The sequence below is a fragment of the Fulmarus glacialis genome, unplaced genomic scaffold (genome assembly GCF_000690835.1).
Source record: "Fulmarus glacialis isolate BGI_N327 unplaced genomic scaffold, ASM69083v1 scaffold30523, whole genome shotgun sequence".
Taxonomy (NCBI): domain Eukaryota; kingdom Metazoa; phylum Chordata; class Aves; order Procellariiformes; family Procellariidae; genus Fulmarus; species Fulmarus glacialis.
In genome coordinates, this window is record NW_009202911.1 from 56,751 (window position 1) to 68,952 (window position 12,202).

The window sequence follows — 12,202 nt, forward strand, 5'->3', positions numbered from 1 at the left end:
ACTGATTTACATATGAACTGCTGATATCAAGAATTTTAGACCTTCTACTTTCCCTTAATTTGAAACTACCACACAAAAATGGAAGCTGCTATTCTGCCATTTGTCACACTGTTGATAAATTTAATGTTTTGCAGAAGTGGCAAAATCATATTAAGCTATTATTTTACTTTTATCTTTTTTAGCTGTTTAAAAGAAGACTTGATAGCCACATCAAAAAGCCTGGTGCTAGAGAACTGAATAGGAGAATTTTGGAATTTACTCCACTGGAGCAGCATCTCAAATTTGAATTCATCAGCTAACAGAGCCAGTAAACTAATTAATCTTTCATTGTTGTTGTTCCCTGCTCTCACTCAACAATGACCACGGATCTGGCACGAGAGATACAGCAGGCATATATAGGCGGGGTGGTGAACAGGGCAGAGACGCTGTTTTGCAGCTGCAGGTGACTTCAGAGTGCCTTAACATTTATCTGTGCTACTGCACACTGGAGCAAGTGTTCAAGGCTAAAGCAGGAGGTAGATAAACACCACAAAGAGTGAACCCTTGTCTTCATTGTGCATTAATAAATACAGAGTAACTCAACCAACTGGCTGAATCGTTTTGGTTTATGCTGAAATTGCTGAGCACAGTTTAACCCTTTTGAGACTAAGAGTTTAAAATTTAGTTGCCTTCAATTACCCATCTGATTTTCAAAGAGCATTCAGCAGTCCCATCAAGGGGACTTGGCACTTTGGAAATAGTAACTGAAGTACATACATACAGCGATGGAAGTTTTAGTAGAGAGATGAATGGATAAGTGAAACCTGGAGAAATACAAGGATGAAACATGCAAACATTTTAGTGGATGTTTGCATGGAACCTGGAGAAAAAGGTATCAGTAAAACATGCAGAAATTTTAGTAGCTCTCTGAATGGCTGGATGGGACCTAAAAAAAGGAATGAGCAAATTGATATTAAAATTCAATTATTATTTCGGCAATTGGGAATGCAATTATAACAATGTTCAACATGTACGATAATGCTAAAATTAAAAACAAAGGCGGAAGAATGTAAATTAAATGAGTATGAAATAACGTAGTAAATTTGGTGGTATTTCTGCTGAGTCACATTTTTCTCTGAAAATAAAATGGATGATCATATATATCCTGATTTGTTTACTAAATTACTTCAGATATTTTTGAAACTAGAAATGCTATAAAAGATTAATGTGCACAAGAAAATTTTATTTTTGCTGCTCTGACCTACAGATTTACAGCGAAATAACCATAAGGTAACAAAGAATTTATCACACCATCCTTCATTTCTTGACCTTACCATGAACATAAAGGGACATAAATATGTAATTTCACACAGACAATAACTACTAAAAAGAAATAGAACACTAAAACAGACACACAGATAAGTATACTTTATCTTCCTAACTTCTGCTGTTAACTTTGTCTTAGAAATGAGGTGAAAATTATGGACTATGGGGTTTACGTGGACTACCAAGCTTTCTTTCCTAGATGCCAGGTTCCAGCACAGCCTGACTGTGCTGCAGAGAGGGGCTGTCCCAGGTTCCTATGGTGTGCTGTTTCTTATAAATTATCACCAAAGAGGTCACAACTGCTAACACACAGGTTTTGTAGAATTGCTGTGGAATTTAGTTACGAAATCTTTCCCATCTCATTCCCGCTCAGGGAAGTACCCAAATCTGTTGCTTCTGAAGCTACAGAAACAGTTTTATTAATAGCTTATACAAAAGCTAACCTCCAGCAGGTTCTGTCCTCATTTCCTTGTTGAACCACTCATTTTCTAGTGTAAATGATTTTAGACAGATTGGAAAAATGGAACCTTTTCCCGTTTTGTGAATTATGCTCACCATCATAAAGATTTTCTTCTGGCAGACAAACGTGAAGGAATCACTCTAAGAAAATATACTTTCCCTTACTTGGTGATACTCTGCAACAAAATAGGAGCCAATAGGAACAATTGCCTTATACCTAATTAAAAAAAAAATTACTACTGAGTGTCTGGCAATGACATCTACATTGCTTTGCAGAGGTGACAGTTTCACTGGGGCATGGCAGAAGGTCATTCTTTTTACATATTGGTATTCAGACTTTCACTGGAATTCTTACTGAGGCGGCTGCTGCCACCATGGACTGAAACTGGAAACACTTCCCATACTAGGATCTCAAACAATTTTTTTGATAGCAAAATCCTGCTGGACAGGGTAAGCAACAAGAAAGCATTTTTCCCCTTAGGAAATACCTGTGTTCTTCACTAAATTCAAAACAGAAACATAATAATGTATAAAAAGATAATAGAAGTATTTGATAAGATACCTACCATGCTTTCTTTTTTATTCAGTAAAATGTAGACTTGTAAGCAGTGGGGAAAACACCATTCATGTTCAGTTCGGGAACAAATATTTCTCTCATATCAAAATTAAAGCAAGCAGAACTAATTGCTGGAATATCTTGAGGCAAGACTTTAATCTTTTTTCCTATCACTAGGCATGCAAATTATTCCTGAATTGTGTTTCCATTACCAAGATGACAGATTCGATTACTCACATGAAATTTTGTGTGTCAAAATAATTGCTCAATGTAAAGATAGCCAGCAAAATAACATGCACCGAGTCCTGGTTCAGCATTTTTATTTTCAAAAGGGTACTTGAATCACACAATCTCAGTGTTTATATTTTGACTTTGCTGAGAAAAATAGCCATGCACATCTTTGCCAAATAAATCTGCAAGTATCAAGTATGCATCCAGTCTGTCTAAAAGGCAAGATTTTGTCTGAAGAGACTAAAAGCCAGAATACATTTCCAAGTAAGCCATTTCTTGATTTGCCACGAAAAAGCATAACCGTGCCAAATGAAAAGCAAGCATTGCATCAGTTGTAAGTATATTTTGGTCTGGTTTAGCCTTTTATCAGAATGAAGAAAAAAAAAAGATTATTCATTTCAAAATAAGCTGATGAGCTGTTTGAATTCTACCTTGGCAGGGAGTACAAAAAAGGCAGAATTTGGCCCAGTTCCCTCAAAATGTATCTTCGTAACCGGAAGAATTACCAACAGAGCTGGAGTCTAATCTCAGCGGCACAAAAATATATATATGAAAAATGGAGGTGATTTTGACATTCATTGCTAGTGGAACAGTTATGTGTTTGTTCATAGCAGACAGTTCTCAAAGACATTTTTCAGAACTTGTAATGAGCTCAACTGCTGAGCTCCCAATGAGGACAGAAAGACGAATGTGTGATTTCCTTTTTCAGATGAAAAAATCTGTTGGACTTTGCTGAAAGGTAAAACATGCAATACCAAGTTTCTGTGGTAGAATAGAAACAGCTGAGAATGACAGTAGGAGATTGTCCGCTTTATTTAAAAGCTACCAATGTGCATAGTATCTAAGTTTTAGCAAGCTTCGTCAGTGTCAACATCCAGGCTCACTTAAACATGGCTTTCTGCTCATGCAAATCACTTGAAATTTGATCTATTAATCAAACAGTCTATATAAATACTGTTGCTAAAGTGTCAGTCTTGTTTGCAGAATTTTTGAAGATACTCATAAGTATTATAATTTTCTTGTGCTGGATAAGTCATGCAGAAAAAGGATCCAGGAAGCTTCACATCACACTTCTGAAATTTGGCACCAAAATTCTGAATTAAAGCTCAAGCAATCCAGCATCAGAACAGCATCAGGAATGTTCTCTTTACTGCCCATTTTTAAAATATGATTTCACACTCACCTTTACCCTTTCCAGTTCCACCCTCCTGCGGTGTTTTTTGTTCTGTGTAGGAAGTACAAGTATATTTTTGAAAGGATCTTAAAGTAAAAAGAAAAACTTACACAGCATTAAAAAATACAGCAATATTCTAGGTATTGCTAGTATTGAAAAACCAAAATTAAAAAATTATTGATATACATGTGTATGTAATACACAGTTGTAATCCCATAAAGCATTTTGCAACTCTGTGCATATCAATGCATTTTCTGTCTTGAACGAGTCATATAAGATTGATGTTCCTGTACTCAGAGGAAGAAAATACTCGGTTTTTTAGAAGTAGCAATTGTTAGACTCTTGTTCTTGGGCTTATTTACAGAAGACTTTGAAATGAGTTACATATCATTGTTAATTTGAATGGAATTGGATCAGACATGAGATACTGTCAAATATTAATGGTATCCAGAGCTCCATCACCCTAATCAGTTTATCCATAAGACAAAGTACACCACAGAAAAAGTGTATTGAGGGTGTTCTTAATTCTTTATCATCATCTTCATCATTATTATAATAATCTTTCCTAGGGTATTTGTTTTTAGTTTTCTTGATCAGAAGAGTTGCCAGCTTGCCCTCTACTCCAAGCAGGTGAATATGAATTATCTTTGACCTCATATGTATGAGAAAACTTGGACTGTATTTTCAACAAAATAAAAATTTCTATGCTTTCTCTGTTTCGGGATTTGATAGGATTCCTATTCTCTTTGGTTTCCTATCTTATTCAATTTGCATACAAGGCCATTTAGAGACTTGACAAATCATATGAATTGTGTTGTCTTCGAGGTGTAAACACTCAATATTCTATTGCCTGTGAACAATGATTTTCTGTGGCAAACTTACCTGTCAACTGCCTGATAGAACATGGGTTTGGATGAAGGTCAATGGACTAACATTGTCAAGATGGAGCTAAGATAACTTTTGTGCCATGGAGGAAACATCTGCAAGAGCCAGCTGATATTATGATTATCCTGATTTCTTGTTCACATGTGCATAGCCATGGTAACTATGAAAAAAACCCTTGAAATTTGGAAGACAAGTCCATATTTTGGAAGCATGACAGACTCCCAGATGCTTCTGTCTGGATTCCCTAAATTTCCAAGCTCCAGTTGTCCGTCTTGGCCAGATGGTCAAACCTGTTCCTTTTTAATGGGAATTTTGCTACAGTAACACTGTAACTTTCCCACTAGGAACTGGGATTAGGAGAATTCACTCTTCTTGGCAGGTGGAAGCATGTCTAAAACCCATTTGAAAACCTCATCAGGGCTAAGTATACCAACCTGGTGGCTTGACATTGAGATTTAGAAGGAGCTCTTAAAATGGCTTCCCAAAAATTTCCTGGTGTAGTTCAAGATGCTGATTATGTCCAGTAAACTATTTATATGTTATAGCATTTGAATTCTTGAACAACCAACTTCCCTCTTTGTGTGATAGTACTTGGTAATTCAATATGACAGCATCTTGAGTCATGCAGAAGGAAGCTAGGAGAAGAGACTGGCACTTCCAGCTTAGAAATATCCCAGTTTGGTCTGTGCCTAACCATAAAGGCCTACTGACAACGTACTTGTTTTACAGTAGTACAGGTATGGAGAAAAGGAAGGGGGTTATAGGAGTGATTTTGTATTTAATCCTGTGTATTTAAATAGAAAGGAAGAAGATGTTATTTATGTGAAAATGTTAATAGATGTTTTTAATATAATGTTTCAAAGATGCTATTCCTTTCCGTCTACAAAAAGCAGTTTCTCATTTCAGTTCTACTTAAAAGTTAAGATTGATGAAGAACATGAATTCAAGTACAAAGTATATCAGATAAAAACCTCAGTGTGATTATTTTGAAATTAATTACTTTAATATCAACTGTACAGATTTTATGGTTGAGTAAAATATGACCATCATGAATGAAATATCAATTAACTTTCCTTATAAATATGTGCAATATAAAAGAGTTCATCCTAACATAAAAATAATACATGGGTTATTTAAACATGAAACTCCTTGTGGCAAATGATACTACTACCTCCAGACTGCAATTTTTTAATGGAAGAGTGTATCATTTAAGCAAAAATGTCTTGAATCAGCCTCGTAAAATGCCAGTTTGCAAGACTGTAAGTAAATGCAGGTTTAATATCTGGAGAGTATTTATTCTGTTTGGTATTGATGTTTAGGTAGGTATACAGAGAATAAAACTCACCAAATGGTTAAATTAGACATGCATAATGTATATATGTATTAATCAGCATCTGAGAATATAACTCAAGTTACTCAATGCAAATCAAACCCACAAGGCAAAAGCTTGCCTACTTTTCCAGCTCCCACTAGAGAAAATGTAGCACCCTTGCACAGAGCTTCAGCTTTACCTAAAGCCCTAGCCCTTATGAATGAGTTTCACCTCACCTAACCTTGGCTTCCTGGAAGTTATTCACCCACTCCGATCTAGACAACCAGACTCCTCAGGGCAATTGCCTATACACAGACATCCAGTGACATTTTAGGTAGGTTACCCAGGAAATGCCCATTGGATGAGCATGTATGACCCAGGATCTGCTCCATTGGTTATAGGTGGAGAACTGTGGAACAGCTTAGACAAGATACCTAATCTTCAGATGGATAAAATTAGGTGAATGAATCCTATGCTTGATTCTGTCAACTTTACTCACGGTGTGCCTTCGAGGAGAAATGAAAGGGAATATTTTGGTAACCAGATGCTCTTCAGCATCGAAGAAGACAGCATAATTTACCCACAGAATTTAAGCAGTCATCTTTTTCCTGTATCCTGAAGGATATTTGCATCATCACGCAAACAACAAGTCTCTTGCAAACAAAAATTGAGTGTGAAAAATCAACATTCAGGCAAAGTGAAGTGAGAATATCTTATTTGGGCAGGCTTTCTTACTTTTCTTGCCGTCCTCTCACTTTCAAAAGGACAATGAACACAAATCATATTATGGCTATGCAGTATCTAGTCTCATGCAACCGTTGTTAGTGTTACAGTGCAAATTAGCATTTTTTACACTAACCTGGAGGTGGTGGTGCACTTTCAGTTTCAGTCTCTGAAAAATGAGGAAAGAAGACAGATATTGAGCTTCAAGTAAAAGCAAATATTTTTTACACATTTGGTATATGCTTGTTGAATTTGGACACAGTTTGGGTTCATTTAATATTTTAATGCAGTTCTCAATTTTTTTTTTGCTTTCACACATGCAACCCATGGCATCTTCAGAGTGACATGGTCAAAGGCCTAAAGCTTATGCTCTGTGAAGAGAGGGTACAGGACTTGTTCAGTCTGGAGAGATAAAATACTCATAGAATCATAGAATAATTTAGGTTGGAAAAGACCTTTAAGATCATCGAGTCCAACTGTTAACCTAAGACTGCCAAGTCCACCATTAAACCACATGCCTAAGCACCACATCTACACGTCTTTTAAATACCTCCAGGGATGGTGACTCAACGACTTCCCTGGGCAGCCTGTTCCAAGGCTTGACAACCCTTTCAGTGAAGAAATTTTTCCTAATATCCAATCTAAACCTCCCCTGGTGCAACTTGAGGCCATTTTCTCTTGTCCTACCACTTGTTACTTGGGAGAAGAGACTGACACGCACCTCACTACAACCTCCTTTCAGGTAGTTGTAGAGAGCGGTAAGGTGTCTCCCTGACATGCAGGTCATCTACCTGCACGTATTCATATTAATTTATATAGGTGGCCCTAGTACATTTTGGGACCTTTTGGCAATTCCAGTATAGGACAGTTCTGGAATATCATGGTATCCAAGTTGAATTTCAAGTTTGGGTTTGATTTGTTTAAGTCAATTGGTCTTGAACCTATGCTTAAATGTATAACTTACCACATTGATATGCTTCTGTCAGATGATATCCTATGTTTAAGCAAACTTTCCATCAACTGGAATAATACCTGATATGACTTTAATCGTGAACTGTAATGGATCCATTAACTGAGGAGGATCATGCACAGAGAATCCAGAGACCTTTATCTCATTTTCACCACACCATTAGATCTAGAGTTCAGTGTTCAGTGCAAGCAGAAAGTGAAAAAATCAGCTTAGCTGCTCTGCATAGGACCTACAGTATGTTTGGTTTTTCTTTCTTTCAGTCATGGTTTTTAATCTAAATCACTTCCCTTTCAGATGTGTGATACAGAAACCAGGCTTTTAATCCTATTTAAATGTTATCCTTTTGGGCTGACGTGTTCTCCAATCTAAAAATATAAGAACAAATTAACTACATAAAATTTATTTTTAAAACATTAAAGAAAACTTATTTTCAACCTGTAAAAGCCTTAGAACTCTAGACTTGTTGAAAATAGTAATATTTATTGGAGGCAGTGCATTGACTTATAGTTCAACTACTTGCAACAAGCAAAGATTTAAAAGGTTGAAATCCTTAACTGCAACAGTAGATGGCTCTTACTAACCTTTGTCATGCTATGGGTATTAACCTTTGGGACCCCACCTCAGGTCATATTCAGGAAATAAAGTTTCAATTTCTGTCACACAGAAATGCTGGTAAGGCTATTCCTTTGCAGTCAGGTCTAAATATAACTAAAACATACTTCTCATTCTTAATAAATCCATTTAATGTTTAAAAGGGAGGAATACTTTTAGTACAAATATAATTTTAAGCTGAGTGTGTGAATTTGATATGGTTTAGGAACTTCCAGCCACATATGCGGATGCTATAGCAAATCCTTGTAGAGGGTCCAAAGAGACTCCCTCGCTACAGACAGTGCTGTACTTTCTGGTCACAGCACCCATCATATGGAATAAAAGCGAGAATGTATATTAAAGGCCAACAGGCACAGAGTCTGATAATAATAAAACAGCTTTACTTAGGTTCATAGCAACTTATTTTTTCTGGTGTAATTACTAACATACTAAGTTTTGCTTTGTAGCCTAGGAAAATATGAAAATATGAAAATTCCACCATAAAAAGTATGTCTTGGAACATATCCCCTTTACTACCATGACACTTCTCACTGCATCCACTGAGAATAAAATAACATCTCTGTGGCATGGAAGTCTATTTCTTGCATGGAAAAATAATAGCAGAAAATTGTTGACTGTATACTCTTTTTGAAATTTAATAGCTAGAAACAGGGAGTATTCTTATGAACACTGAATTAGAAAATTCTCCCTGGCTCACCAGCAAAAGCCACAAATTTATAAACAAAAGCTCACCAAATTAAACACTTTCCAGGCTCAGATGAAAGTCCCCTTTTGAGGGACTTGCCTTGAGTTTTCCTTTTATTTTGAAAGGTATTTCATGGCTTCATCACACAGTAATGCTGGTCTGAAATCACACATCTTTCCAGTCCTGTCTTACCAGCAGTAGCCACAGATGTTAGCCAAAATCTACAGCACACAGCAGACCTGAAACACTGTTATTATAGTCGAAACTTCATCTCATACATGCAGACATACAAGGAGATATTAAAAACCTGAGCAATGTCATGGGCAACCTACTGTAGTTGACCCTATTCCTAGCAGGGAGGTTGGACTAGACAGTCTCCAGAGGTCCTTTCCAACCTCAGCTATTCTGCAGTTTTGTGATGCGATGATGACTGAAGCTGGACCAAGAAGTCAGTGATTACTTTCCTAAACCGTAATGCAAGGCTATTTGGGCCGTTGCTAGGAAAACTGAGGCAAGAACTGAGCTCGGGGAGAGACCTGAAGTATGGTGAGGGAGGAAAAAAGGAAGGGGGAGAGTTCCAGGCATGGGGAGGTGGCAGAGAAATGGGAGATACTTCAACATAATCTTTTGGCCATGTGTGACCCCTTTCATGGTCATGCTTGGCTTACAGTTCCATTCCTGAGGACAGCCAGGAAAAAACCCATTAATAGCACCAAGTAGTTTCCACCTCCCCAAAGAATGATAGCCCTCTCTGGCTGACCTCTGCAACAGGCTTGTCAGCCAGGAAAGGGCTCTGTCCACTCAACCAGCAGCTTATGGTTTTGCTCCTTCCCTAGGAGGCATGCTCACTGGAGTCCCCAGATGCCATTCCCAACAGCCCGATTGCCTAATATGGTGCTCTGTCGAGGCATTGTCAGGGGGGCTGATGGTGGAGAAAGTGATGCCTCCAGCATGCACTCCTCAGCCCCTTGGGAGAAGAAGTGTTCTTCACTGGGTTGTAATGGTTCTTCTTGAGCTACAGGGGAAAGAGGCTGTTGAATGTTCAATTACCGCTGGATTGATACCATAATGTCAACTAGGCCTTCTACTAAGCAACTAAAGTTAACTTCTGCCTCACAGTTTCTAAGACAAAAGGTAATGGTCTCTTCTTTGCAGTTCTTTATTCAAGAAGCCAAGAATATTGCATTTCAGTAGGTTGTGTCATGCTAAACACAGACCTTAGGTTATTCATTGGTTGTGAAACTTATAAAGCAGCTGGCTATATATAATTCTACAGCAAGAAAAGGAATTAACTTAGCAGTCCTTTCTACATGGCTGCTCAGAAAGGATAGTATGTTAAGAAGTGTGGTTAGCAAATAAGGTGAAAGTACAACTGTCACTTAGATAACATCTCCAGAAATGCTTTCATGCCTCAGCCATGTCATGAGATGCATTCAGGATCCAGTTTGACATAGGATATGAGCACTTAGAGCCAAGACATTTTTATTTGTGATTTATAATTATACATGCACACATATACTCTTGAAAATCAGCAGGAGATGCAACTTGACCCATCACCAACAATTTTCCATCACTGTTCCAAATTTACTATGTTCAGTTTTTCAGATAAAATAAGACTTAAAATCTCTTGCTATGCATATAGATAACTAAGCTTTAAAAAGTTCCATGAGATTACCCGTGTGCTAAAGTTATGGAAATGCTTAAGAACCATGTTAAATTGGGACTATCATTATCTAAAATTTCAATTCCATTTTAGGTCTGGCTGCACTGACATCCGACCTGCAATAACCACAAGAAACTTTGGCAGGGAACTGGCAGGGTGCTTATGTGTGGTGGACAGTTTTCAAGGGCTCTAAATTCCCACTTCCACTGGTGTCTGTGACAGCAACAAGCATAGAAACTCCCTGACATCATATATATTACTTTCCACATTGGAGTGTAAACATAACGAGGCATACTGACAATTCTAAAACAGTCTCCAGGTCCTACTCTACTACTATGCTGGGAGCAAAGTATTCTGGAGACTTGCAGTTCAGACCACTCGAGAGCTACAGGTTATCACCAGGCATGCTGGGAAAGAGATCTGTCTGGATAACCCTTCTCATCTTGCGACTCTGTACTCATGACCAGGTTTGTTTTGGGTGGGCTTAGGAACTCTCAATGATATTGGAAAATGAGTAGTGGTTTTTTTTTTCCCCCCTTAGGTGAAGGAAATGACCTTGAGCATTAAATCAGGGCTAGCACGAAGTCTAAAGATAGCATTTCACCATCACCGGGCTGGAACATTCACAAGAGGGAGGAGGAAAGTCTCCTGCATTAATTTCTCCTTGCAGTTAGATATAGATTGGTTACAACCCAGCAAAGACTCTGGTCTGAACACCAAGGGATTCAGGATCTCACCCAGTCTGACCAGAGGGCTTACTCCCGTTTACCTGAAAGGGAAACCAGGACTATAGCTGCATCATCATGGATACAGGTATGATATCTGTCTGTGTAACGGCAGCATATTAAAGTGACTTTCATATGTCAAAGAGCACGAGGATGGTCACTTAATGCTTTTTGTCACAAAGACCTGTCAACTTGTGTCAAATTTAAGTAGGTGGATTAAGCTTGTGGACATAGCCTCAAGGGATCAGTCAAATATAACTATTACGTAGGCATTCCTAAAGTGCTGACTCTGCTAGTCAGGCAAAAATAGACAAAATGCTAGTTTGGGGAGAGAGCATGGTTCACCCCAGCCCTTGTGCAGTTGTTGTGTGTAAAGATTGTCCCCTGTGCGTGGCCCCTATAAGACACGAGAACTGCCGTTGTGGCACATGGCTTTCTCCTGGGGTAGATGCTCCACTGAAATAGGTGGGCAGGGGAGGCCATTGCTTGACAGACGTCATATCCAGATCATCAGCACAGAAAAGTAGTAAAGCTTCCTCCTTTCAGTGTTAGATACATTCCCTGAAAAAAAAGTGCTCTGAAGAAGAGAAATAGCTCAAAATGGTTTGACCATTTTTTATGGGTTACTTCACCCAGGCCAGTATGGAGTCACAGTGGCATCAATGATGTGATTAAAAGCCATAGCCCCATCTTTTGGAAGACAGGAACTTGCTCAGCAAACTACAGAAATCACCAGAACATGATGAGCATTTCACTGGGAAACAATACTGTTAGCAGACCCTAGATTAAATGAGCTGGGAAACAGAGGGCTTGATTCAAAGTCATTTGTAGTCAATAAAAGCACTCTTAATGCATTCAGTTGGACTTGAAGTAAGTACTATTCTTATCAATAAAGAGCAGAA

General features: G+C 38.1%; 1 protein-coding gene across 1 annotated transcript in view; it reads right to left on the bottom strand.

Moving 5' to 3' along the window:
* MYBPC1 (myosin binding protein C, slow type) overlaps window positions 1-6,814 on the bottom strand; it is a gene marked incomplete at its 5' end in the record, with an annotated part of 58,426 nt that extends 51,612 nt beyond the window's left edge. Inside the window, 2 exons of the mRNA XM_009574468.1 lie at window positions 3,735-3,776; window positions 6,782-6,814. Coding sequence (XP_009572763.1) covers window positions 3,735-3,776; window positions 6,782-6,814 — 75 coding nt within the window. The remainder of the gene's footprint in view (window positions 1-3,734; window positions 3,777-6,781) is intronic.
* Between the last annotated feature and the right edge of the window lie 5,388 nt (window positions 6,815-12,202).